Source organism: Cyanistes caeruleus, chromosome 14, assembly GCF_971803275.1.
Source record: "Cyanistes caeruleus chromosome 14, bCyaCae1.hap1.1, whole genome shotgun sequence".
NCBI lineage: Eukaryota > Metazoa > Chordata > Aves > Passeriformes > Paridae > Cyanistes > Cyanistes caeruleus.
In genome coordinates, this window is record NC_141714.1 from 1,570,865 (window position 1) to 1,598,146 (window position 27,282).

General features: G+C 56.1%; 3 protein-coding genes across 24 annotated transcripts; 2 read left to right on the forward strand and 1 right to left on the reverse strand.

Moving 5' to 3' along the window:
* The first annotated feature begins 1,203 nt into the window (after positions 1-1,203).
* On the forward strand, positions 1,204-10,675 carry LOC111929267 (endothelin receptor type B-like). The gene is made up of 8 exons (XM_086851034.1): positions 1,204-1,325; positions 4,755-5,258; positions 6,123-6,235; positions 6,810-7,014; positions 7,143-7,292; positions 7,912-8,045; positions 8,611-8,719; positions 9,354-10,675. Exons 2-8 carry the CDS (start codon positions 4,791-4,793, stop codon positions 9,501-9,503), a joined length of 1,329 nt encoding a protein of 442 aa, XP_086707160.1. The 5' UTR covers positions 1,204-1,325; positions 4,755-4,790; the 3' UTR covers positions 9,504-10,675.
* LOC111929266 (DNA-directed RNA polymerases I and III subunit RPAC2-like) lies at positions 10,636-13,706 on the reverse strand. 2 transcript variants are annotated; one of them, XM_086851058.1, is made up of 6 exons: positions 13,617-13,706; positions 12,653-12,750; positions 11,664-11,740; positions 11,307-11,389; positions 11,021-11,087; positions 10,636-10,804 (listed from the first exon to the last, which is right to left on the reverse strand). In XM_086851058.1, coding segments are annotated over exons 1-6 (363 nt in total). In that variant the 5' UTR covers positions 13,653-13,706; the 3' UTR covers positions 10,636-10,802. The 2 variants fall into 2 exon arrangements, with proteins under 2 accessions (XP_086707184.1, XP_086707185.1); XM_086851059.1 differs by lacking the exon at positions 11,021-11,087.
* Positions 13,260-27,071, forward strand: VAMP7 (vesicle associated membrane protein 7). Of its 21 annotated transcripts, none has more exons than XM_086851039.1 (11): positions 13,953-14,046; positions 15,249-15,385; positions 15,488-15,791; positions 15,964-16,066; positions 18,216-18,371; positions 19,917-19,974; positions 20,426-20,563; positions 22,672-22,762; positions 23,033-23,100; positions 24,525-24,617; positions 25,352-27,071. In XM_086851039.1, the coding sequence occupies exons 5-11, from the start codon at positions 18,226-18,228 to the stop codon at positions 25,415-25,417; spliced, it is 660 nt and encodes a 219-aa protein (XP_086707165.1). In that variant the 5' UTR covers positions 13,953-14,046; positions 15,249-15,385; positions 15,488-15,791; positions 15,964-16,066; positions 18,216-18,225; the 3' UTR covers positions 25,418-27,071. The 21 variants fall into 21 exon arrangements, with proteins under 21 accessions (XP_086707175.1, XP_086707163.1, XP_086707173.1 ...); XM_086851052.1 differs by lacking the exon at positions 13,953-14,046 and having other exon boundaries at positions 15,488-15,563; positions 15,675-15,791; positions 18,213-18,371; XM_086851044.1 differs by lacking the exon at positions 13,953-14,046 and having other exon boundaries at positions 15,491-15,563; positions 15,675-15,791.
* Positions 27,072-27,282: the final 211 nt, after the last annotated feature.

Consider the following 27,282-nt stretch of genomic DNA (forward strand, 5'->3'; position numbering starts at 1 on the left):
AAGGTGCAGGGATGAGCTCCAGAGTCAACTCTGGGACACAAACGTCAAAGTGGAAACATCTCTGGGTATCACTGGCCAAAATGGGGCAGCAGCTGAGTGCTCCAGGCAAGGCCAGGGGTGAGCTAGGTCCACCAAACCTGGCTTTTCCTGCTATCCTTCCCACCAAACCTGGCTTTCCCTGCTGTCCTTCCCACCAAACCTGGCTTTCCTTGCTGTCCTTCCCACCAAACCTGGCTTTTCCTGCTGTCCTTCCCACCAAACCTGGCTTTCCCTCCATGTCCTTCCCACCAAACCTGGCTTTACCTCCGTGTCCTTCCCACCAAACCTGGCTTTTCCTTCTGTCCTTCCAACCAAACCTGGCTTTTCTCCATGTCCTTCCCACCAAACCTGGCTTTCCTTGCCGTCCTTCCCACCAAACCTGGCTTTCCCTGCTGTCCTTCCCACCAAACCTGGCTTTACCTCCGTGTCCTTCCCACCAAACCTGGCTTTTCCTTCTGTCCTTCCAACCAAACCTGGCTTTACCTCCATGTCCTTCCCACCAAACCTGGCTTTACCTCCGTGTCCTTCCCACCAAACCTGGCTTTCCTTGCCGTCCTTCCCACCAAACCTGGCTTTTCTCCGTGTCCTTCCAACAAAACCTGGCTTTTACTTCTGTCCTTCCCACCAAACCTGGCTTTCCTTGCCGTCCTTCCCACCAAACCTGGCTTTCCCTCCGTGTCCTTCCCACCAAACCTGGCTTTTCTCCGTGTCCTTCCCACCAAACCTGGCTTTTCCTGCTGTCCTTCCCACCAAACCTGGCTTTTCCTGCTGTCCTTCCCACCAAACCTGGCTTTTCTCCGTGTCCTTCCCACCAAACCTGGCTTTTTCTTCTGTCCTTCCCACCAAACCTGGCTTTCCCTGCACATACAGATGATTTCTTTCCTGTTTACAAACCCTGACCACTGAGAAAAGCCGGGCTGGTCCGGTTCTCACCATCATCTTTGAACAAATCCCGAGAAGAGGATCCCGCTGCTCCTGGAGCAGACGGTGCCTCCCCTCACCCGCCTTTATTTGTTTTTTATTTCCCTCCTTCCCAGAGCTATCCCGTGCTTCTCCCGCTTTTCCCTCCTCCATCCCCATCCCACCCTCAGCCATTGGTGGCGGGGGCTGTGCTGGGGGAGCCCGGGGATGTTGTATAAAACCATCCCCCAGCACCAGCCCCTCCTGCACCCGGAGCGCTGCAGCTCTCCCAGGACATGCCCAGCATCCCGGGAAAGGAGCCGTGAGGGGGAACAAACAGCTCCCAAATTCCCAAGGAGCACCCAAACCCCACGGTCAGCGGGAAGGTAACGACTCCGGGGGAAAGCTCTGCGCGTTCTTCTGCAAACCCTGGGATTTTGCAGCGTTTACGGGGAAGTTCCTCTCGGGCTGGTGAAGGAACCATGGTGCCTGGAGAAGTCAGGGAGAGGAGAAATCCAGCAGATCTCTGGTGGAAGCTCCTGGAGCGGGCTGGGTTCAGGGTGGGGAGCCTCGGGTTGTGCCTCTCCTCCATCCACAGACCTTTTGCTGCGATATTTATTTATTCACAGAGCTTTTGCTGCGATATTTATCCACAGAAAAGCTGAGATTGGTGTCTGGAGAGATGGGTCTGCTGAGGTGGGGCTGCTCTGGAAGGGAGGGAGAGGAGGAGGAGGAGGAGGCTGCTGGAGGTGAGGATGCTGCCCGGGATGTGCCAGGCTCTCCTGGGAAGAGGGATTCCAGTCCCAGACACGGCACCTTTCGGGCAGAACAGGCTCTGTAGGGTTCAGGTGACAGTTTTCAGTTCAGGTGACAGATTTTGGTTCAGGTGACAGTTTTCCATTCAGGTGACAGTTTTCAGTTCAGGTGACAGTTTTCTGTTCAGGTGACGGTTTTCAGTCGTTTTCTCTCTGGGAATCTCTCCCCGGTGTCCACTTCAGGATTCCAGTGGGTTCAGCTGCCATTTGGGCTTGGCACAATTAAAATTCACTGGGATGGGTGAAAGCAGTTCTGGATCTGGGGTTTAACCGTGCTGGCCTTGCTTTCCCATCTGAAGAAGCTTCTTGGTGCTCCCGTGCCTCAGTTTCCCTCAGCTGAGGAAGAGCTGCGTTTCCAGGCACCCCGAGATGGGAATTACAAGGAGTAAACGGGCAGCTGGACAGGAGAAAACAGTTTCTCTTTGCCCAGATTTTGGATTTAGTAAAAGATTTGATTCAGAGGAAGGCAAGATGGGGAGAAAGCGCTTTTCTCCTGCAGTGCTTTGAAGCTGTGCCGTGGAGCCGTGTCCTGTGATCCTCCCTCACATGAGCTCCTTGCCAGGGTTTTTATGCTCCAACATTTCTCTTTACCAGAGCTCTGAGGCCAGGCTGGGCACACTGAACAGCCCAGGGCTGTGGGGGGCTCTGGGCACGACTTCCAGGGGTGCTGTGGCATCTTCTGCCAGTGCCATGAGTCCCTGTGAGCCCTCGGGGACCTGAGGCAGGAATTCTGCGCTGGCTCTGCCCTCTCCTGAGAGCTGCAGTCCTGTGGGCACGGTGGGCAGGAGAGGTTTGGACATCCCTCCTGCCCCTGGTGTGGCCCGGGGGGGGACGACAGCTGGGGAGATCAGCAGGGCTGAAATCCCTGAGCAGCTCAGAGCAGGGATTTGTGTCCGGGTTTGTGATCCTTTGGGGTGTTTATCCATTCTCTCCCTTCCTTTCTTCCCCCTTCCCAGCCCAGCCCAGGTCCTGTGCTCGGTCCTGGAGGCTCCTGGCTGTCCTGTCCACCTCTGCCCGGGCTGGGCCTGCCATTCCCCTTGCCAAGGGCAGGGACAGCCCTGCCACAGCCTGGGAGTGCCTTGGCTCTCGCAGGGGAGCAATGCCGGGGCACAGCGGGTTTGGGGTCAGACCCAGCTCTGCCTGGGGGAGTCAGAGCAGAGCTGGAGTCCCCACTGTGATCCCAGTCAGGCTCCCTGACCCCTGTCCCACCTGGAGCAGGGAAATCCCAGGGACTCTCAGAAAGGCTCCAGTTCCCAGCCACAGCAATTCCTTCTTCCTTCAGAGCAGGGGAATTTCTCAGTTTGACAATTATTTACTCCAAGCAGGAGCCCCCAGATTTCTCCCTGTTTGAGGAGCAGACCGGACTTTGCTGCCCTCTCCCACTCATTCTCTGGGCTCATTTCTGAGCCTGGGTCCCCCAGAAACCCCTTCCTCACACCCACACCCCCAGGATGGTGCCACCACCACGCTCAGCCTTCTCCTGGGGTTGTGGGGGGACCGCTTGGCTCTTCCTGCCTGGAAGATTTTGCAAAGCAGAATCCTCTCTGGGGATGTTTCCTGGTGTTCCCACAGCGTCAGCAGCCAGGGCTGGAGAGAGCCTGGAGAGATTTGCACCCCTGAGCTGGGGGGTTTGGGGAGGAGGAGGTTCAGCTGGTGGTGGTGAGGATGAGGAAGGAGGGGCTGTGCTCTGCACACAAGCCGGGAGGAGATGGCAGCTGGAAAGGGCAGCAGGGCTGTGCTGGATTCTCCCTTGGCAGGGCCAGCCCCAGGGACCAGCTGGGGAGGGGGTGTTGGTGAGGCTCCAACATTTATCCATTTATATAATGGATAATATATGATATTGTAATTAATAATAAATAATATAATTATAATTCTGTTGGAATGAGCGGGAGGAGTTCTGCTGGCTCTGTGCACCCTGAGTTGCAGAACTGCCCAGGTGTGCAGGCATTGACAGAGCTGCCCCAAAACTGCAGCCTCAACCTGACAGGGACAAAATGACCCAAAAACAAACCCTGCAGCTCCCTGGCAGGAGGGACAGCCGGGGGAGGTCGGGATTTCTCCCAGGAGGAGTTGGAACAGCCTCAGGCTGGGCCAGGGGAGGCTCGGGGGGACAGCAGCAGGAATTTCCCCGTGGGAAGGTGGCCAGGCCTTGGAAAGGGCTGCTCGGGGATGTTTGGAGTGCCCATCCCTGGAGGTGTCCCAGGAACAACTGGACTCAGAGCTCTGGGCTGGCTGGGGACTGGGCACAGCTTGGAGACGATGACCCTGGAGGGATTTTCCAGTGCTGATGATCCTGGGATTCAGAGTGAGGAGTGGGATGGGCACAGAGGGAAATCGGGACGGGCACAGGAGCAGCGATGCCGAGTGCAGGAGGTGCAGCCACCCTCACTGAGCTCAGACAGGTGTCCCCAGCCCAGCAGGGCTGTGGCAGAGGCACAAGGGATGGTTTGTTCTCCTTCCAGTTTGTTCCACTGGGCTGTTGGAATTCAGCAGCACAAACCCCACCCTCAGGGCCAGCAGCTCTGGCCTGCTGGGATCCGATCTGGCGTCGTTTCTCTTTGCTGGGATGGTGGAGCTCTCCAGCAACTCATAAACAGAATTGAATCATAAAACAGAATATCCTGAGCTGGAAGGGACACACAGGATCATCCAGCCCAGCTCCTGGCCCTGCACAGACCCCAAAAACCCCACCCTGGGCCTCCCTGGAGCGCTGTCCAAACCCTCCTGGAGCTCTGGCAGCCTCGGGACCGTTCCCTGGGCAGTGCCAGCACCCTCTGGGGAAGAACCTTTCCTGATCTCCCACCAAACCCTGCCCTGGCCCAGCTCCAGCCCTTCCCTGAGTGCTGTCACTGCTCACAGCGAGCAGAGGTCAGAGCTGCCTCTTGTGAGGAGCTGTCAGACCCCAGTGAGGTCTGACCTCAGCCTCCTCCTCTCCAGCCTGGACAACTTTTCTCCTCTCCAACACCTGGAGAAATCCCCTGTCCCTTTCTCCACTGGCAGATCCCAGCAAGACCCCAAGGACATTCCACCAGCATCATGAGGCCTCCTGCCCTGGGCTTCGCTGCCCGCTCCTCAGCAGGATCCATCCCGGCTCCCACCGCTCTGGCCATCCTCCTGAGCTGCCTCTTCTCCGGGACACACAGCCAGACCCCAGGAGCCTTCCAGGAGAGCTCTGTGCCCCTGGAGACGCTCAGCCAGGACCAGCACAGCCTGCTCCAGCCGGGGCTGCTCCGGGCAGCGCCTTCCAACCTCTCTGCGGGCCCCTCGGAGCCGCCGCTGCTGCCCGTGTGCGCCAGGCCCGCCGACATCCGCCACGTCTTCAAGTACATCAACACCGTTGTGTCCTGCAGCATCTTCGTGGTGGGCATCATCGGCAACTCCACGCTGCTGCGCATCATCTACAAGAACAAGTGCATGAGGAACGGGCCCAACGTGCTCATTGCCAGCCTGGCCCTGGGGGATCTGCTCTATATCCTCATCGCGCTGCCCGTCAATGTCTACAAGGTGGGCTCCAGGGGATGGGATGGGATGGGATGGGATGGGATGGGATGGGATGGGATGGGATGGGATGGGGCTGGGATGGGGCTGGGATGGGGCTGGGATGGGGCTGGGATGGGGCTGCTCCCACCTCAGTACGAGCTGGGGCTGCTCTTGGATCCCTGGAAGACTCCAAGGCCAGCTTGGATGGGTCTTGGAGTGGCCTGGGGTGGAAGGTGGCCCTGCCCATGGTGGGGATGGGACTGGATGGGCTTTGGGGTCTCTCTGAAGCCCTCCTGGGGTTCTGTGTCGCTGCTGAGGCCGAAGGGAAGAGCTGGAACGGGAGGTTGGTTCTGGGGTAGCCTCAGGAAGGGCTCCAGGGCTCAGGGGGACAGAGGGGACTCAGTCTCATTCTCCTCCTTGTGAATGAGTGGCCTGGATCTCTCCAGCCTTCAAGACACGTTTTCCCCACCTCTGTTCCAGCTGAGCTGGGGTTCTGCCAGGAAAGGGAGCGTGCTTGGGAGTCAGAGTCTGGAAAAGGCTTAGGACACATGGCTTTGAAGCTGACCAGGCTGGATTTTGGCTGTGTCAGAGCAGGACTTTCATTCTCCCTTTGAAAACAACACAAAGCAGCCTAGTGTGCAGTTTAGGACTCAGATCCTAAAACCCCCCAGGGTCTGGAGTCAGGACCTGGTGTCTGGACCATCCTTTATCTCTGTCAGGGGAATGAAAGTTTCCCAGTGCCAGCAGGCCATGGGGAAGCGCCCACGGCGCATTCCCAGTGGTGGGAAGCTCAGAGAGCTCTCCCTGCTCTCTGTGGGCTCCCCACAGCTCTGGGTGAGGTGGATCCTCATTCCCAAAGCAGCCTGCTAACCTGTGGGTCCTCCCCAGCTCCTGGCCAAGGACTGGCCCTTCGGAGTGCAGGTCTGCAAGCTGGTGCCCTTCATCCAGAAAGCCTCAGTGGGCATCACGGTGCTCAGCCTCTGCGCCCTCAGCATCGACAGGTGAGACACAGCAGCCCTGCCCAGCCCGGCCCTGTCCCCTCGCTGGGACCAGGGGCAGAACCAAGAGCTCCTTCCCAAGCCAAGGTGTGGACAGGGGATGTGGGGCTGGAATCCAGCAGGAGCTCCCTGGAGACAGAGCTGAAATCCTGCTGGCAAAGGGGAGGATCATGGTGTGGGTGGGGTGTGAGGAAGGGTGGCCAAGCCCCCATCCATCCATCCATCCATCCATCCATCCATCCATCCATCCATCATCCATCCATCATCCATCCATCCATCATCCATCCATCATCCATCATTCATCCATCATCCATCCATCATCCATCCATCCATCATCCATCCATCCATCCATCATCCATCCATCCATCCATCCATCCATCCATCCATCCATCCATCATCCATCAACCTATCATCCATCATCCATCCATCCACTGAGCCCCATTCCCGCACTTGGGAAGGTTCAGAGGTGGAGGAGGAAGGTGTGAGGGAAAGGAACTTTGGGGAGCACCTTCTCCTCCCCTCCCTGGCTGCTTTTCTCACTCCCTTCTGTTCCTGTCACATTGCCACGCCCGGGCAGGTACCGAGCAGTGGCGTCCTGGAGCCGGATCCAGGGCATTGGGATTCCCATGTGGAAGGCCGTGGAGGTGCTGCTGATCTGGGCCGTGGCCATCGTGCTGGCAGTGCCCGAGGCCATCGCCTTCGACATGGTGGAGCTGAGCTACTGGGAGCAGCACCTGTGGGTGTGCATGCTGGCCTCGGAGCAGAAATCCCACTTCATGAGGGTGTGTGTGCATCCCCATCCCAATCACAATCCCAATCCTGCTTCATGAGGGTGTGTGTGCATCCCAAATTACTCCTCCCAGTTCCAATCTCCCCATTTCCAGCTGCTCCCTCTCCCTTTCCCCTGCAGTTCTACCGGGATGTGAAGGACTGGTGGCTTTTTGGCTTCTATTTCTGCCTGCCCTTGGTGTGCACGGGCATCTTCTACACCCTCATGTCCTGCGAGATGCTGAGCAAGAGGAACGGGATGAGGATTGCTCTGAATGACCACATGAAACGGGTGAGAGATCCAGGGAGGAGCCCTGGGATTCCCAGGGAGGAGGGAGTGATCCTGGAGCGGGGACCATCCTGTCCTGTGTCCTGTGAAGGACAGGATGAGCTGGCCAAGCCTCACAGCAGACCTTGGCAGGTTGGTGCAGGGAATACACCAGGGAAAAGGGCCTTCAGCTCATAATCTGCAGCCTCAGAAAGGCCCAAACCTTTCTGGCCACAGCCCAGCTTCACTAAAGCTCTCCTGGTCCTTTATTCACTCCGGACCAAAGGCTGGATGTGCCAAATCCCCGACAATGGTTCACTGTCCCCTCCCAGGCTTTGGGAATGATTCCCTGAGGAGCTGCAGCTGGCTGTCACCCTAACAGTGTGAGGGCTGGATGGAGGAGGCCCCAAGTCCCTGGGAACACCATCCCAGCAAAGCCAGCAGGAGCAGGGCTGGGGAGGCCCTGCCCCTTTCTGCAGCCTGGACCTGCTGCAGGATTCCAGGAGCAGCCTGTGTGGAAGATGTCCCTGCCCATGGAGGGATGAATGAGACTTAAAGTCCCTTCCAATCCAAACCATTCCATGATTCCACACCTTGGGCCCTGCTCCCCAGTGCTCACCCTCCCCCTGCCCCTGTCTGGCAGCGCCGGGAGGTGGCCAAGACCGTCTTCTGCCTGGTGGTGATCTTCGCGCTCTGCTGGCTGCCCCTGCACCTCAGCCGCATCCTCAAGAAGACCATCTACGACCAGACGGACCCCAACCGCTGTGAGCTGCTCAGGTAAAGCCCCCAGCAGGTGCCACCGGCCTGGGAGCCCCGGTGGGACTAGCACGGGCCCTCTGGGGCTTGGACCACACTGGGGGAGTTGCCTTCTGCCTCCTGCTCTCTGTAATTCCTTGTTCAGATGGCACCGCCCTCCTGATGGGCACAGAGAGGGCTGGGGGGACATGAGAAGGGTTAAATTAAATTTGGGAATGTCTGGGTGAAGCTGAGCTCTCCTGGGCATGTGAACATTCCCAGCAGGGCCCAGGGCTCCTCACTTTCTGCCAGGTGTGAGGTGCCTGTCTCCCTCCCCTTCCATCCATCAGCCAAAATCCTGCTCTGCTGTGCTGGGGTTTGGGAACATCAGGAGCACCAGGAGAAATCAGAGCTCGTGTTCTTGACTTCCTCAGGGAATGCTCCTCACAAGAAAAGTGGTTCTTCTTCGGGAAGGATGGATTTGTGCCCAGCTCTGTTACCAGCCACTGCTCCTCCACGGGAGTAGGATCCCAGGCCAGGCAGTTTGGAAATTCCCACTGTTCTCCACCAGCTTCTGACACATCTATTCTCTCCCTTCCCACCTTAGTTTCCTCCTGGTGATGGATTATTTCGGGATCAACATGGCCTCCCTCAACTCCTGCATCAACCCTGTGGCTCTGTACTTTGTCAGCCGGAAATTCAAGAACTGCTTCCAGGTAGGAACGAGCCCTCCAGAGCTCCTGCCCGCCAGGCCCAGGGGCACAAACTGATCTCATTCCTCATCCCAAATTCTCCCCTTTTGGTACCTCTCTTCTCCAAGTGTACCAGAGCTCAGTGCCCTGCTGGGGAGAGGCTTTTGCCAGAGCAGGATTTAGGAGAAGCCAAGAATTCCCTGTCGTTCTGGGGCAGGAACATCCCCAGGAGCAATCAGGGGCTGGGGCTGCTCCAGACTCTGAACCCAAGATGCTGGGAGAGAATTTACAGGAGCAGTGAAGCCTTGAGAAAGAAAGGGAAGGAGATGGGATGAGATGGGCTGGGCTGGGATGGGATGGGATGAGATGGGCTGGGATGGGAAGGGAGCTGAGCCCAGCTAAACATCACCTGTATTTTCTGTCCCCTAATGATGAGAACGCAGGATTACAAACAATGCCCCGAATTTCAGTATCCTCATTTCCCACCCTCACCAGCCCTATCCTGGAAAACCTGCTCCCAGCAGAGCTGCAGGCCAGCAAGGCTCAGCAATTCCCAACCTGGTGCTGTGCAGGGACGCCTGCTGGCACAAACATGGGAATATTTCCTCCTCTTTTCCCATATCCCACACATGTGACCTCCCCACTTGTGTCTCCCCAGTCCTGCCTGTGCTGCTGGTGCCAAAGGCCGGCCCTGAGCATCACCCCCACGGATGAGAAGGGATCTGTTGGCAAGTGGAAAGCCACGGGCCAGGAGCTGGGGCTGGACCGGAGCAGCTCCCGCCTGAGCAACAAGTACAGCTCTTCCTAAATCCCTGCCACCATCAGGGACAAGGCACAAGGACAGCGGGGCCCCTCCGATCCTCTCCCAGGCTCTTCCTGGCTGGGCCCGAACCAGCTTTGCCTCCGTGTCCTAACCCAGCTGGAAGGAGCTGGAGCAGCTCCAAACCCAGCCCTGACCCCAGCGCTGCAGGACAGGGAAAGGCATTCACATGCTCACGGGATCTTTCACTTCCTCGCAGGAAAAACAAGGGAATTCTGTCCATTTTGGAATGTGGGGCGGGGAGAAAGTGTGGGAAGGTTGGGGTGGTCACTCTGAGATGGATGTGGGGTGAGGAGGAGAGGGAGAGCGACAATTCCCAGCTGGAAAAGCCAACCAAAGCTTGGATAAATCCCTGTGAGGGACAGAGATGTCCTGGTGGTCACATGGAGGTGGGAAAGGCAGTGGAGAAGGTCCAATCTCAGCTGGAAGAGCCACTGGAACCATCTCAAATATGGGAAAGGGCTCTCTCCAATTTATTATTGGCAATAATCCATCCCCACGTTACATGCCAATAATTCATCCCTAAAAAAAAAGCGATTTTCCAGCAATTTTCAAGGCCAGGTTGGACAGGGCTTGGAGCACCCTGGGACAGTGGAAGGAGACCCTGCCCATGGCAGGGGTGGGAAGAGAGGGAGTGAAGGTCCCTCCCAACCCAAACCAGTCTGTGATTGCAATCCATGTGATTCCATGTGACTGTGAATCCATGTGATTCCATTCTAACGTTCTTGCCAAATTTTTCAGAAAAAACACATGAAAAAGTTGTATTTACCAGGTTTTTGATGATTTTTTTGTTGCTTTTCCCACATCTCTCCTTTCCCTCTCTCTCCTTTCCCTCCTTCCCCCTTCTTCCTTGTCATGGAAAAAAATGGAGAGAGGAAAAGGAGAGACAAGAATTGTAATTAAAATGTTTTCCAGGTGTTGGGGTGGATTTTTAGCTTAACTTTCACTGAAATGTAAATATTTTAAAAATAAATCATAAAGACAAATGTGTTTCAAGGAAAACAGAGACTGAGGAACATCAAGACCAGCCCATTTTCCATAAATTTCCCAATCTGTGGAGCAATCTGTGTCCACATTCTTTGACCTTCCACCCCTGTGCTGAGCAGGACACAGCATCCTCTGCAGCATCTAAATTAATAAACTTTATTATTAAAAAAATACATTTATTAATAAAGAAAATACTCGTTTGGACACAGGGAATTCAACACACAGAGGTTACACATCCATGCCATTCCCAAAGGCTACTGCATCTCCTCCTCCTTCTGTGCTCTGAACTCCTTCATGCTCCTCTGAAACAAGAGCAAAGCACAGATGTCACCAGAGTGTCCCTGGGGTAGCACAGAGCCACCACCCTGCTGTGCTGGGCTCCTGGAGCCTGGAAAGGCTGGGAAGCTCTGCCACAGCTCCAGGTGCTTCTGGAAGTGACTGAAGCTTTACAATCACTGCAAGGGAAAGGGAGCCAGGCCATGCCATGGGTCAGGCAGAGCCTGTCCAAAAAAACTCACAGGTTTTCCTGCCAAAGGCGCCTCCAACCTCAGCCTCCTGCACTGGGATCAAGGTCCAGAAGTGACCCTGAGTTCCCCAGGAATGGCCCAAGGGCCAGAAGTGACCCTGAGTTCCCCAGGAACGGCCCAAGGGCCAGAAGTGACCCTGAGTTCCCCAGGAATGGCCCAAGGGCCAGAAGTGACCCTGAGTTCCCCAGGAATGGCCCAAGGGCCAGAAGTGACCCTGAGTTCCCCAGGAATGGCCCAAGGGCCAGAAGTGACCCTGAGTTCCCCAGGAATGTCTCACCTCAAAGGTGTTGAGCACATGCTGGCAAACACCCATCAGGTCATTCAGCCCTTTCCGGAATGGCTCCACAGCAGGAAGGGCCCCTTTGGGAAAAGATGGGAGAAGATGGATTAGGGAGATGGGAGGTGGCTTCCCAAGGGCTGTCCTCAGCTCCCCAGGGGTGTGCCCCCTTCCCAGCCCCACAGCTCGGGGTGCCAGGGCTGCTCCCAGCCAGTCCAGGTGCCTGGAGCCAGGGATGCTGCTTCCCCCTGCAGAGAGCAGGCAAAAAGGGCTTTTCCTTATTTAACAGACTCCTGGTGGGAAGCTGGCAGGAGCAGGGGGAATCCTAGGAGGACAGGGACACAGCCCCAGCCTCACCTCTGGTCTGGATCCTGAAGTTGATCTTGCTTTCCGAGGGGTGTGTGATGCAGTAGCCACAGAACTCCACGTCAGGGCTGCAGGAGGGCAGAGAGGAGAGGGAGCAGTGAAACCCAGCCCAATCCAAATCCCAGGGGAGTCAGAGGCTCAGGGCACCCCAGGCCTGCTGGGGCTCTGGATGTTTCTAGAATGACTTAGGGGAGGGATGTGCTGAGGGCAAACTCCCTGTGTGACCTTGTTCCCTCACACCCATCTCTCTGTGAGCTGAGCTGGAGCTCTGCACGGCAAGGACACAGCTGGCACCACAACCAGAGCAGTGCCAGCTCTGCAGATCCAAACATGGGATCCTGCATGCCTGGAACTCTCCCTGTAACCAAACCTGCTGCTGCTCTGCTGGGTGGAACAGGCTGAGTGCTCCAGGGAACTGGAAGAGTTCCCAAAATGTTGCAGGGCCTCTTCCTCCAGCTGAGGAACTCCACTGAGCTGAGTGCTGGAGCTTTGCCCCCAGCTTTGGCTGGCAGTTTCTTTTGTGTCATCACAGTGATTTATCAGAGGGGCCTTAAAGCCCATCCAGTCCCACCTGCTGCCATGGCAGGGACACCTCCCACTGTCCCAGGCTGCTCCAACCTGGCCTGGGACACTTCCAGGGATGGGAAATCCACAGCCTCTCTGGGCAGCAAATGGAGTCCAGGACTCAGCTACTCCTCCAGTAGCTCAGGAGGGATTGAAAGCCCCGGGCTGAGCTTAACTTGAGCTCCTGGGCAGGGGAGGGTGTGGGTGGAGGCTCAGGGGAGGCTGGTCAGGCCCCTCAAGGGCTGTTGGTGCTCTCAGGGTCCTGATACAGCACAAGGAAAAGGAGGAGCAGCAGGTGGGAGCTGACACAAACACTGGACACAGAGGGGATTTGGGATTAGCCCAGTGAAAGCTGAGGTGTGGTTCAAGAAGAAGTCCAGAGCAGGGCATGGACATCCCTTGGAGGCCCCACTCACTTCTTCATGACCATGTAGCGCAGGGAGTTGCCCAGGGTGTGATCCTCGTCGTGCAGCACGAACGTGACGCAGTTCCCGTCCGTCCCATCCGCCTGGATCTGCCAGCAGCGGGAAGAGAGGAGAAGCTGTGAGCTCCCTCCAGCAATGGGAAGAGAGGAGAAGCTGTGACCTCCCTCCAGCAGTGGGAAGAGAGGAGAAGCTGTGACCTCCCTCCAGCAGCAGGAACAGAGGAGAAGCCGTGAGCTCCCTGAGGTCAGGGACACCTGAAGGGTGAGGACCAGCTCCCACGCTCAGCTCCCCACAGTAACTGGGAGGGTTGTAGATCTCGCTGGGCCACCTCTGGTGCTGCTGGGGGAGCAAAACACCTTCCGAGAGGAGGGAAAGCTCCAAAATTCCACCAGATGTTGAAGCAGGTTTAAACACTGCTGTTGTGTTCCCCACAGGATGATGGCAGGGTGTCCCTTGGAGCCATCCTGACAGGATTTGTCCTGGTCCCGATGCTATCCCACCACACGTGAGGCTGCCCTACCACTTAGCCAGCCTTGGGTGAAATAAATTGGGCAGGACTGGAGGTCCTTTTTAATGGGGATGACACACTCATGGAAGCACGGGATGGTTCAGGCTGGAAGAACCCTGCAAGAGCACCGAGCACAGCCTGCCCAGCCCATGGCCCTGAGTGCCACATCCACACACGGCTTTAAAACCGACGGGCACTCCAGCACTGCCCAGGGCCAGGGCTGCACAGCCCTTCCCACCAAACCTTCTCCCCTAACATCCCCCCAGCCCTCCCCTGGCACAATATTTCTGCTAGTTTAAGGTAAACTGGGGAGAAAACTTCCGAATGGAAGCAACCGAATTGTGGAAGAACCCGCTCCGCCTCCCGTGAGGGAGCGAGCGCGGCCCCGCCGACCCCGGCCCCGAGCCCGGCCCCGACCCCGTTTCCCCACATCCCCGTGCCCCTCACGGTTTCCAGCGCGGTGCCGGTGCCGGTGCCGGCCATGGCTGTTCCGGGCCCTCAGCCCCGGCTCCCGGCGGCCCCGCGGCCGGAAACGCGTCGGGGCCGGGCCGGGCCGGGCGGGGCCGAGCGGGGCCGGCGGGGCCCGGAGCGCCGGTGAGCGCGGGGGGCTCCGGGCCGGGCCGGGGCTTTGTGTGGGGGGTTTGGTGCGGGGTTCTGCGGGGTTTGGTGCGGGGTCCAGCCGGGCACAGCCCCAGCTCCAGCCCCGCGGGCGGCAGGCGCTGCCGGCGGGAGGAGGCCGCGCTCGGAGCGGGGACAGCGGGGTTACTGCGCTGATACCGGGGTGTCATGGGAGCGCTGCTGGGCCATGCCACTGCTGCTGGGCTGCTACTGGCGTGATACTGGCGTGCCATGGGACTGCTGCTGGGCTCTTACTGGGGTGATATATCGTGGTGTTACTGGGGTGATACTGGCGTGTCATGGGGGTGCTGCTGGGCTGTTACTGGGCTGTTACATCGCGGTGTTACTGGGGTGATGCTGGCGTCTTACTGGGGTGTTATATCGTGGTGTTACTGGGGCATTAGTGCCCTGTTACTGGGGTATTATTTTCGTGTTACTGGGGTGATACTGGCCTGTTACTGGGGTGTTATATCATGGTGTTACTGGGGTGTTATTTCCGTGTTACTGGGGTGTTACTGGGGTGTTATATCGCGGTGTTACTGGGGCATTACTGGTCTGTTACTCGGGTATTATTTCCGTGTTACTGTGGTGTTATTTCCGTGTTACTGGGGTATTACTGGGGTGCTATATCGCGGTGTTACTGGGGTATTACTGGTCTGTTACTGGGGTGTTATTTCCATGTTATTGCCGTGTTACTGGGGGTGTTATTTCCGTGTTACTGGGGTGTTACTGGTGGGCCATACAGGGCTGTTACTGCCGTGTTATTGGGATGTTATTGCCCTGTTGCTGGCCTGTTACTGGCCTGTTACTGGCCTGTTACTGGCCTGTTACTGGTGTGTCATTGCCGTGTTAATGGGGATATTATTAGTGTGTTACTGGGGTGTTACCGGTGTGTTACTGGGATGTTGTTTGTGTGTTCCTGGCTTGTTACTGGGGTGTTACCCATGTATTGCCAGCATGTTATTGAGGTGTTACTGGTGTGTTACTGGTGTGTCTGGGAGGGGATGGTGTCACGGATTTAGCACTGCGTGGCTTAATTAGTTAATTAATTAGTGAATCACTGGTGGGGTGCGGGGAGGCTGGAGGGGGTCGGGCTCTGCTCCCAGGGAAGAGTGACAGGATGGAGCTGTGCCAGGGAGGTTTAGCTGGGATATTGGGAACATTCCCACCTGGAAAGGGCTGCCCAGGGCAGTGGTGGAGTGCCACACATGGATGTGGCACTTGGGGACGTGGGTTGGGGAATGGTTGGACTCGATGGTCCTGCAGGGCTATTCCAGCCTAAACAATTCCCTGATCCCGTGCTTTGGGCTGCGTGTGTTCCTATTTTAGAGAGCTGCTTACTCGATCACCGCTGTGCTGTGTGTCCTTACCCCTCTCCAAACCCTGCAGTGCTGCTTCCAGGAACGGTGATGGGGCTGGAAGAGCACGCGGAGTCATTTCCTTGGTGATTTGTTTCCGCAGGGATGCAGTGGGGGAACCTGAACTAAACTCTGTGTGCAGAAGGGAAGCCGAACGTGGGATAAGCTGGAGCACAAATGTGGCGATTCCCAGGCTCAAAATGAACGGGAGAGCGCCAGGGCTTCACGCTGGAATATTCTGTAATGAAATAATGATTTTTCCAGCTGGCCAGCAGAGGTTAAAGGGAAGCCTGGGCTGCTTTCTGCTGAGCTCACCCTGCTCAAACGATCTCTTTATTGCAGCAGTTTGCAACTCTCTGGATTGCAACACCTCCCCTTGTTCCGTGATTAAACAGCAGCGTGCTGCCCTTTGCTTTCTGTAAGAGGATTTCTGGAAGTGCAGGCATGGACCTTCCATGGCTCACTGGCACTGAGCTGGGAATCTTCTGGGCCAGAAGAGTCGCTGGAAAACAGCAAATCATCCTTACAGGAGTTTGAAACATCGTGCTGGGGACTGGAGCCTGTGTGTCTGATGTTCCTTAAAAGGCTTTTCTGTGCCTTTTTTCCGTGTCCTTGTATTGGGCAGGAATTGTTCCCTGTGAGGGAGGTGAGGCCCTGGCACAGGTGCCCAGAGCAGCTGGGGCTGTCCCTGGATCCCTGGAAGTGTCCCAGGCCAGGCTGGACAGGGCTTGGAAAACCCTGGGATGGTGGGAGGGTGGCAGGGGTAGCTCTGGGTGGGCTTTGAGGTCCCTCTTACCCAAACCCTTCTGTGTTTCTAGGATCCTTCAGTTAAACCCCAGAGGGGCCTCTGACAGCAGCTCATGCATCTTGCAGTGTCTTTTTGGAAGGTTTGGTCTTGGCTGCTTCCAGCTGTGTAATATTGTAAGTTTAGATAGAAAAAAGCTCCTCAGAGGGGTTGGTTGGTTGGGATTTCGTGGCTGTAGCTGCTGAGGAAGGACGTTCTGTAGCAGTTTAGCAGATTTGTGTTACTAGCAGGAGTAGCACACGGCTGGTACGGGGCTGCTCGGGGAGAAAAATACTCCTTGTTAATCTCTTTTACTCCACTGAACCAGTTCTGCCCAGAGCTGGGGCTGCTGTTACTGCAGAGCACGGGGTTCTGTGTCCTCAGTACAGGACCAGGAATTTGGGGAGCTGAGGAGTGAATTTGGGGAGGTGAGGGCTGTGAATCCAGGGAGGTGAGAGCCGTGGGCTCAGGGAATTGAGGACTGTGGGATCCTACAGCGTCACCTCAGGGCTGTGAGTTCCACCAATATCTGATAATAAAAGAACAGAGATTTCATCTCTCATCCACTTCCCAATCCTCAGTTTGGGGCTGCATTTGTTCTGCCAGGGGGCTGAGGTGTCAGTGTGGGCTCTGTACCCCGAGTTTCAGCTGGTCCTGACAGGGCAGGGGATGGGTTTGGGGATGCGTTCTCTGGTACAGCTGCTCCTTTCTGTGGCTCCTGGGTGACTGCAGGGACAGACAGTGGTTTCCTGGTGCTGGACACTCAGCTGATTGCTCAAGAGGTGTTTGTGATTCCAGGCTGTGCCCTGGTGTTGCTCCACGGGCCTGGGGCAGCCCTGGGCAGGCCAAAGTGTCCAGTGGCTCTGGAGGGACAGGAGGGTGCAGTGAATTCCCTGGGCTTAATTAGCTCACAGTATTACTTAAGACAGGAGCATTTTGACCTTAAAATGAGCCAAAGTGGAGCTGAAACATAAAGGAATAAGCAATTCCTTGGAAGCTTCCTGCAGGAGCCAGCACCTCCACCTGATGAGCAGCCAAGGCAGAAACCAGACCCAACAAGTTTATGAGGATGGAAGAAAACTAAACCTTGGATCAGTCCAATTAAATGCTGCTCACAGCAGAGGGAAGGACAACCCCAACAGCCAGGAAAGCTGGGGCTGCCCCTGGATCCCTGGAAGTGTCCAAGGTCAGGTTGGATGGGGTTTGGAGCAGCCTGGGATGGTGGAAGGTATCCCTGCCATGGGGATGATCTCGAGGTCCCCTTCCAATCCCAGCCATTCCATGGTTCTGTTCCCCCTGGCAGTGCTCCCAGGTGTTTGTGTGGAGTCTGTCCTGTGAATAAATCCCTGACTTTCTCCTCTTCCCCTCCAATGCTGGGCTCAGGCCTGTGGGGGGTTTGGAGATGCCCTGGTCGCTGCTGGCCAAGCCTGGATCTGTGGAGCTCAGCCTGCCCTGGTGAGCCCTGCTGGGGTTGGATCTCCCTTCAGCGCCTCCTTAATCCAGAAGAGATCCCTAATTGTCACCAGGCAGGGGGAGGGAAGGTCTGGGTGCAGGAGCTCACAGCATTCCTGCTCTGGCTGTTCCAGAGAGGTCTCCTGGGGGTTTGAGATAGATCCTGCCACACCTCTCAAGGCACAGAACACAGCAGGGAATAAGCGGGGCCTAAGTGCAAAGTGAAAAACGAGATTTTTTGGGTTTTGCAGCATCCTAAGTCCTTCCCTAAGCAGAAAAGAGGCTTATGGATGTGCAGGATGAGAAGGGCAGCTGTGCCAGCTGGGCTCTGCCATGTGCTCCATGTGTCAGATCTGGCTCTGGCCCTACATTAATGTGCTGATGCCTGAGCTGATTAAGAGTGTCCCTTTCTGTGGCAGCAGGGGTGATTTTCCAGCTCTGGAGACTTAGGGAATCCCACAACGGTTTGGGTTGGAAGGGAGCTTAAAGCTCATCCAGTTCCAGCTCCCGCCACCTTCTGCTACCCCAGGTGGCTCCGAGCTTCATCCAGCCTGGCCTTGGGCACTTCCAGGGATCCAGGGGCAGCCACAGCTTCCCTGGGCAGCCTCAGCTCTGCCACCCTCACAAGGCAGAGGTGATAAAACCCCTTTTTCTGGAGGGTTTTGTGTCGTCGTGAGCAGAACCTAAAAGGGGAAGTGAGAGAACTTTGTGGTGTCCTGGCTGAGTGCTGGCCATGTCCTGCTCCCTGTGCCAGGGGACACTGTGCAGGCGCCTGTGCCACCCTGCAGATGCCTGTGGCCAGCTCCTGATGTCACCTGGTTTGTCCCCAAGCAGGAGAGCAGCCATGGCCATCCTGTTCGCTGTCGTGGCGAGGGGCACCACCATCCTGGCCAAACACGCCTGGTGTGGGGGGAACTTCCTGGAGGTGACCGAGCAGATCCTGGCCAAAATCCCATCCGAGAACAACAAACTGACCTATTCCCATGGCAAGTGAGTAACCCCTCTCCTTGGCTCTGGGGGGCCTTGTGGGGCTGCATGAGGGCTGGGACAAACTGGGTGTGTTTGGGGATTTTTTCTGTGATTCTGCAGTTTTTTTCCATCCAAATTCCCGTTTGGTGGAATGTGCCATCAGCTCAGTGGCTGCTTCTGTCCCCCACAACTCTGCAGCATAACCAGGATTTGAGTTCAGCTCCAGCAGCAGCGCAAGGCAGTCGGTACAGAACCAAGTTTTTCATTTTTATACAATTCCAAAGTGAGCTGGAGGGTGCCCAGCTATGGAATCTTTGGAGTTTGGGTTCTGGAAGCTTCCCCTGGATTTTCTGAGCCTTGAACGTGGCTTTAGGTAAAACTGTCACCCTTCTTGGGCTGCCTGTGGCTCCTGGGGGCTCTGAGACAAGCTGTGCTCACAGATGATCCCAGATCCAGCCTGCAGGACAGAGGGGCTTTCCCAGGATTTTTCCAGCTCTCTGAACCCTTCCTTTGTCAGTGTTGATAGGACAGGGAGGAGATGCTCCATCACCCTGCACGTGGGAAGTGGGTGAGTCAATGGGAACAAACTAAAATAACCGTGGAAATCCCAAATTTAGAGGTGTTGGGGCCCATTCCAGCTCTTTTTTTTTTGGAATTGGCAGCGTGGCTGGATCCTCTCTGGTGCCCAAGCTGTTGTGTCAGAGCTGTTCTGAGGATGCAGGAGATGAGAGCTGGGCTGGGCTGGGCTCAGGAGCACAGCCAGTCCCTGTGGGAGCTGTTTGGGAGGCACTGCCTGCTCTGGAGCCTGACACACCTTGGATGCTGCAGCTCTTCCCTCCTGCTGGAATTCCAAGGATCAATTTCAATATTTTAAGTTACTCCTATAAGTGAAAGGAAATGACTTTGCCTTGATTTGTTCAGCCAAAAGTTGAGTTTGAGGAGTGCTGCAGTGCATTTTTAGAGGTACCTGGGCAGAATGTGGGAGCTGTGAAGCTCAATGAGAATTCCTTGGAATTCCTCCTGTCTGGAGCCTCCCAGGGATCCTCTGCCTTGCCAGGGTCCCAGCCTATAGGCTAAAAAACTCTCTGGATTCTGTCCAAGATAGTTTCTCCTCTTTTGAAACAGGAAAAACTTGAGTTTCTTTGAACTTCTTAAATTCATTTAATGAGTTCTTCTTGTTTTTAAGAAGATCTACTGTGTCTTTTGTATAAATCCCCGAGGAAAAGCATCAGGCATCAGGAATTCTTCGGTTACTCTCTCTCTGCTGTTGGGATCCTTCTTGGACTCTCTGAAGAGTCTGCAGGGTGGAACCAGACGAGTTTCACCTCACTCCTTCCAGGGGAGTTGTGGATGCAGAAGGATTTTTGAATTCTACTGTGGGAGCAGACCCTCATGGCAGAGACCTCTGCCCCAGCCTCGCTTCCCTGGACGTGTTTATCTGTGCTGGGATTTACTCTTGCCAGCCCCCAAAGGCCCCACAGGCAGCAGTGGCTTCTGGAAAACTGAAATTCTGGAAATGTGGCAGCTTCCAATGAGGTTTTGTTTCTTCTTTTCAATTCCCTGCAGTTATCTGTTCCATTACATCTGCCAGGACAGGATCATTTACCTGTGCATCACTGATGATGTGAGTACTGGGGACACAGCAGCAGCCCAGGCAGGCCCTGGGGGGTTTGGGAATTTTGGTTTCCATATGGCATTATTATTCTTCAGGGCTGCTCTGAGGTGCCTTTTCTCCCACTGGAGCTACTGCAACCTCAGATACAGCTCTGAACTCAGCCTGCAGCTCAGAGCTGTGGGGTGGTTTGGGTTGGGAGCCACCTTCAGAATCACCCCATTCCCACCCCTGCCATGGGAGGCACCCTCCAGTGCTGTGCATTGTGAGTTTGGGGGTGCAGGTGTTGGCTTTGCCCCGTTTCTGGCTCGGTGCAGGGGCTGGTGCTGCTCCAGTTGCCGGTGGCATTTGCCGGGTGCTCCTGAAGGAGCTCCTGGAGCTGGCCCAGCCCCAGTGTCACACCCAGCCAGGCCCTTCCAGCCCTGCCAGCTTGTTCCTGACCTTCTCTTCCCTCTGCTCACAGGACTTTGAGCGCTCCAGAGCCTTCACGTTCCTGAACGAGATCAAGAAGCGCTTCCAGACCACGTATGGCTCCCGGGCACAGACTGCCCTGCCCTACGCCATGAACAGCGAGTTCTCCTCTGTGCTGGCTGCACAGCTGGTGAGACCCCCAGCCCTTCCCAGCCCTGCCCTGCCCTCCCCAGCCCAGCCCTGCCCAGCCCTGCCCTCCCCTGCCCTGCCCTGCCCTGCCCAGCTCCCCCTGGAATCCTCCTCAGCTTTGGGGTGTCCCTCAGGTTAGACAAGGTGTCCTGGGAATGGTGGTGGCTTTAGGGCTGTCCCCATGGTGCCTAAAGAGGCTCCTGGGGCAGAGGCTGGACAGAGTTAGAGGAATAAAGTGGGGATTTATTAAAATCCCTTCAAAGGATGCATCTTGGGCAGTGCAAGAGCCTGGTCATGGTTCCACCCAAGATGGACTCTGAGTCAGGAGTTTTCACACCTTTATAAGTTTTGGTCCATTTCCATACTGGGGTTAATTGTGCAATTCCAGCTGCAGGTGATGCAGTCCCATCCTCTCAGATTGCTCTCCTCAATTCCCTGCTGTTCACACTTTTTGGGGCTGAAGCTGCAGCGGTGTCCTTGGTTCTGGGGCTGGAAAAGGATTGTTGTGTCTGCCTGGGCTGTGAGGAGAACTGGCTGATGCTTTATCTGAAGTTCAGAGTTATGAACCAATGCAGAACCTGGAAAATATAAAAGCCAAGACTTAAGGCATCACTGCTGGGGCTGTTCTGCAGGGAGGGCTTGGCTCTTCGGAAGGGGCCAGGTCTGGGGGTGTCAGCTGCAGGAGGAGGGGCCCTTTGTGGGGACAGCAAAACTCTCCCCAGTGTGGGAATTGTGGAGCAGTCCCAGCTGTACCAGCTGTAGGGTGGGTGCAGGGTGAGGCCAGGGCTCTGAGGGAGGATTTGCACCTGAGCTCTTCTTGCCCCAAGTTTGCTCTGGAGTTTGGGGCTGTGCAGGTGGTTTGGAGCAGGGAGTCAGGGCACTTCATTCCAGGAGCTGCTCCTTGGCTTCCACAGCAGGGGGAGAGCCAGGAATAAGAGTGCAGTGGGTAATGAATGGGATTAACTCCTGGTGTGTGAGGAGGGAGCCTTTCCTCTCCAGGCTTTGATATGTGGGGACTGAAACCACCCAAAGTGCTGACTCATCACTTGATAAGCTCTTCAGGGCTGGAATAAGCTGGAATTGCCTTATCAGAAAAGCCAGGCTGTCTTTGGAGCCTTGGGGCTGCTATTCCTCTAAAATCCCAGCCTTTCCATCTCCCTCAGCACAGGAAGAGCTGCCTGTCCGAGCTTTCCCACATTGCTGGGAGCCAGGGCTCAGCTGAGGGGAGTTCAGAGCTGACAGAGCCCTTCCCTCCCCTCATCCCGTGGGATGTGAGGGCAGACATTCCCTGGAGGGTTCTCCAGGAGGTTCCTGCGTGGGGCAGAGACCCAGCCCCAGCTCCAGCGCAGGGATAACCCTGGAGAGGGAGGCTGTGCTCCCAGTGAAACCAGTGAAAACCAGTGCCCAGTGTGGACAGTGGCCAGTCTGAAACCTCCTGGAGATCTGTGTGATCACGGAGCAGAGCAGTGAGTTAAAATCCATGCAGGAGTGGCAGAGCTCAGTTCCCTGGTGCTGGCTGGGCCTTGGGCTGAGCCTCAGGATCCTGTGAGCTGTGCTGGCTCCTGTGAGCTGTGCTGGCTCGTGCTGCTCTCCTGAGCTGCAGCTCCTGTGCAGTCACCAGAAGATCCCTGGGATCCCAAACTGGGGGGAACAGGCTGAGACAAATCCCTGGCACTTGGGAAGGGAGCAGGAGGGATGACAGGAATGGTGACACACCAGAGGGGCTGGCAGCAGCAAAGCTGTCAGGGCACAGCTGCACCCAGGAGGTGACAGGGGAGATCCTCTGGGATGGCTCCAGGACATGGGATGGCTCCAGGACATGGGATGGCTCCTGCCTGCTCCATTCCTTTGGGGAGAGCAGTCAGGCCCCTCAAACTGGCCACCTTCAACATCTGCTGTGGCATTCCCAAACTGGTGGCTTCCTGAGGCTCCTGTTTTCCCTGGATCTGGGTTTTTGAGGCTCCTGTTTTCCCAGGATCCTGTTTTTTGAGGCTCCTGTTTTCCCTGGATCTGGGTTTTTGAGGCTCCTGTTTTCCTTGGATTCTGGTTTTTGAGGCTCCTGTTTTCCCAGGATCCTGGTTTTTGAGGCTCCTGTTTCCTCTGTTGCAGAAATACCACTCGGAGAGCAAGGGCCCAGACCAGGTGGCGGAGACACAAGCCCAGATTGATGAACTCAAAGGGATCATGGTCCGGAACATAGGTACTGCTTCCCTTGGGAAATGCTCCCTTGCAGCTGCTTTTCTTTTGGGTTTGGGTTTGACCATTCCAGGTTGAGGGTGAGATCTGGAATTGATCAGAATTGAGTCCCAAGATGCAGCCTGGGTGATGTGAGGCTGTTCCCTAAGTCCCTGCTCCTCCCAGGAGAGCTGGAAGCTGCAGCCAGGAGCTCCTGGCCTGGGGTTGGGTGTTGGGAGCAGCTTTTTGCCCTGGGATTTCACCTTCAGAGCTGGATTTTTGTCTCTTTCTCCAGACCTTGTGGCACAAAGAGGAGAGAAGCTGGAGCTGCTGATTGATAAAACAGAGAATCTGGTGGATTCGGTGAGTGTGGGGGAATCCCTGGGTTACTGCACCAGGGAGCAGCGAGGTGGGAGCAGCACCTGGAGAGAAATAAACACTAAAGGGACACAGAAACACCGAGACCTGCAGGGAATCCTTCCCCCTCCTTCAGGCTGTTTCCCAGCTGCATCCCCAGGCTGGGAAAGGTCCAGCTTCCCCCTGCTCCCTGTGCCAAACCAGCCAGGGGTGACACATCTCTGACCTCATCCCTCGTGCCCAAGGTGGGGAAAACCCTCTCGTTATCTGCAGTGATGGGAGAGATAAAAATCACAATTTACACTTCCCTGGCAGCCTGGGCTGAAGGCAGCTGGATGCAAACAAACTGGAAAATGTGCATCTGTGGAGTTGTTCTGATACCAGCAGGGAAAGTTTGGCTGATTTAAAATTAAAAAAAAGCTGAGTTGTTGCATCTAAATAATCCTTGAAGACTCTGGAGCTTCTTGGAGTGTTTCTGGGGAAGTGAAGACTTAAAAAAACCCCAAATAATGTAATTATAAAGCACAGTTATCTAGCAAAGTGCTGTGCACTCTGGAAGCTTTTTGTCTTTCCTTTGGGAATCCCTGGCCCTGGCTCAGCATCCTCCTCTGCAGCATCCTGGCTTGGTGCCCAGCTCCTGTGGCATCCAATCCTCGGGCTGGGGCAGTGCCAGGAGCTCCTGTGGGGGGGATCCAAACATCCCTGAGCTGGCCCAAAGCCCTCCTGCTTTGCAGGGGCAGCAGAGGTGCCTGGAGCTGATCCAGCAGGGATGGAGCTTGGCCTGGAGCTCCCAGGTGTTCAAACCTGTCCTCAGGTGGTGAAAGCTCAGGTAAAGCTTTAGGTAAAGGGACTGGAATTCCTTCAGCAGCTCATGCAGGACCTGTCCCAGGGAGTGCTGGCTTTTGGAAAGCACGAGGAAATGAAGGGATGGAATATCCTTCAGAGGGAATGTCCCATGAGGGAGCATCCCTGGAGATCCAGGGCTGGCGTTCCCCACCTCGGGATGGGCTCTGAGGCAGAGCTGCACTCCCAGGGATGTGGCTCCTGCCTGCTGCAGCCTCCTGGAGGGTGATTTGTAGGAAAAGCTGGCACAGCTGGGATGAGCTGCTGGAATGGCTGATTCCAGGGGCAGGGACATCCTGCCTGAGCTGTGGGGGCCATGGCAGTGGGAATGGCCTGGGAGTGTCTGGGGGCATTTGGTGCCCAGCCCTATTTTGAATGTGTGGAATTGCAGGGTAAGAGGGATGGGACAAGCACAAGCTTTCCAAAACAGCTGTGTCTGTCTCTGGGTCCCTGGCAGTGCCCAAGGCCAGGCTGGAGCAGCCTGGGAGAGTGGGAGGTGTCCCTGCCATGGCAGGGGTGGCACTGGATGAGCTTTGGGTCCCTTCCAACCCAAGCCATCCTGGGATTTTCCTTGTTCTCTCTTGCAGTCAGTCACTTTCAAAACCACCAGCAGGAACCTTGCCCGAGCCATGTGTATGAAGAACCTCAAGCTCACCATCGTCATCATCATCGTGTCCATTGTAAGTGTGGAGCCTGGAACTGCTGGAAAGCCCTGGAAACCCCAGACCCCCGTGGCTGTCCTGGGATCTGTGTGTGCCCAGCTCTGCCTGGAGGGCACTGGGTCTCCTGATGGGCTGGTGTGAGGAGAGGGTGAAGGGCCTGGACGATCAGAGCTGCAGGGAGCAGCTCAGCCTGGAGAAGAGGAGGCTCAGGGGGGACCTTGTGGCTCTACAGGAGGTTGTGATGAGATGGGGAAATGGGCTCAGGTTGGATATTTTAGGAAAGGTTCCTTCCCTGACAGAGAGACAAAGCCCAGGGCAGTGCTGGGGTCACCGTAGAGGTGTTCAGAAGAGGGGTGGATGTGGCACTTTGTGGATGGTTTAGTGGATGTGGTGGGATTTGATGGACTCGATGCTCCTGCAGGTCTTTTCCAGCCTTTGTGACCCTCTGAGAGGAGGTGGGAGCACCATGTCCAGGAGCTGCCCCTGCTGGAGCTGGGGTGGCGTTTTAGTCCCGGTGGGATCTCGTTCTGAGACTCTGAAGTTGCTTTTTTTGGTTTTGACCTGTCAGGACTGTGGATGGAGCAGCTGCAGGGTCAGGGTGGGAAGCACTTTGTCACCTCCATGGGGACAGGTCTCAGCTGCAGGGGTGTGGAGGGACAGGAGGGTGTTAGGCAGGTTCTTCAAGGCTTTGACCATGTGGGGTTTCCAGGGAATCCCTAATTCCCTGTGGCATTCCCATTTTCCCTCCCCAGGTGATCCTGTACATCATCCTGTCGGCCATATGTGGCGGGCTGGCCTGGCCCAGCTGCGTGCAGTAACTGGAGCTGGAGCTGCTCACCAGGAGATGAGGCAGAGTGTGGATAAGGAACCTCCAGAGTGACTCCTGCCCGTCACCACTGCCACCTTCCACCTCCCATCCCTCCAGGACTTCAGACTGTTTGCCTTATCACCCAGACAGACCCAGCTGGTCCTGCAGCTGCGACCCCAAGAGTGGGCTGGGTTAATTACTTGAAAGGATTTTTGTGTTCCTTTTGCTGTCCCAATGCCACCCCTCCGGAGGGTTCTGTGCACGCCGGCCCCGTGTGGCCTCCCCTGGGTGGGGACAGGAGGGGCTGCAGCTGTCCCACCTGGGATGGAGCTGCCCCACAGAGGAGGTTCAGGGTGGGCTGAGCCAAACTAACGGGGACAGGTGAGTTTGGAATCCCACAGAGCTTCTCCTGCACATCTGGCCACATCTGCAGCACATCCATGCTGCTGCAGCACAGGGAGGTCACGGTGTCACCCAGGTAGGAATGAGTGGGGCTGGGCTTTGTGCACTCACAGGTGGAGGTGCTGCTGCTGCTGGGGACATCTCCCTGTTGCTGCAGTGACCCTGCAGGCAGGAGGGGGTGTGGGGTCACCTCAGCGTGTGCAATGGCTGCCTCTTCATCCTCACTTCTCCCTCATCTCCCCCTGGGCTGGACAGACACAGCAGAGGGGGTGGTCGCTCACGGTTCAGAACCTGCTTTCTCACAGATGATTTCTCTTGCTCTTCTTTGGAGGGTGGACTGCAATGAATAGAATTCTGGCACTGGCTACGGTGAATTTGGGGCCAGTCTGGCTTGCTGAGGTGTCAGGGAGCTGCTGCTTGTGCTTCTCCTGGAAGGTGTGCACTGGAACTGGAGGACAGGAGGGCTGGAGTTGGTGGCCAGTGACTTTCTCCAAGGTCTGAAGGAGAAAGGCTCTGCCAGAGGATAAACCTTCTCCTCTGGGAGGATTTCAGACCAAACCCGAGGCTGGTAACCAAATGCAGGCTCAGGGGCGCCGTTTCTGTGCCAGCTGCACATCTCCATCCCAGGCCAGGCCTGGCCAAGGAGCTGCAGCTGCCGGGGCCTGGCCGAGGGCTGGGGACACTTCTGTCCTGGAGCTGATGGGCTCCTTTCCCAGGGAAAAAATGGAAACACCCTTCAGGGGGGAAGGAATCTGCTTTTGGCCCAGGGGTGGAAGGGGAGGCTTCTTTTGGTGCCCAAGCTGGAGCATGAAGTTGGTGCCAGGAGGTCCAGGTGACATTGGTGGGGTGGGGACGTGGCTCTGTTGCTCCTTCCCGTGTGGCACTGGCCATGGAGCTCCCCAGCAGGGCCAGGTAAAGAGTTCCCCTAGAAACAGTGACTCCTTTGGATTTGTCTTCTGCTGGGCTGAAGTTTCACCGAGGGTGATTGGATTTGATCTCCACCAAGTGCCAGTGGCCACTGGCAGCTGCTTCTTTCTGTTCTGAATGTGAAGCTTGGAACCCCCTCCCTGCAGCTCCTGCAGCCCCAGGTCCAGCTGTGCATGTTTTAGGGATCGTGCTGTTACCATGTTCATTTGGATGATTTCTTGTCTTATGTACAAATAATTTTTAAAGAAAATCCTTCCTTTCCTTCTTGAGGATGCACTGAGGCATTAGGATAAAAAACCATTACTTTGATTTCAATAAAATTCCTGTACAGAAAAGCAGAGTTCCGTAGTTTTGTGGAAAACCTACCTTGGGAATGCTGTGTGCAGAGGGAGGTTTTGGAAACAGGTTTATGCTTCAGAATGAGCGAGATGGATTTCCTCTTGGACTTGCAGGAACTGTTGGAGTTGTTATCTCAGTTTGAGGCAAAGCTGCAGTTTAATAGCATCAGCCAGGGTTTGGGATGGTGGAGAACATTGGGAGCTGAAG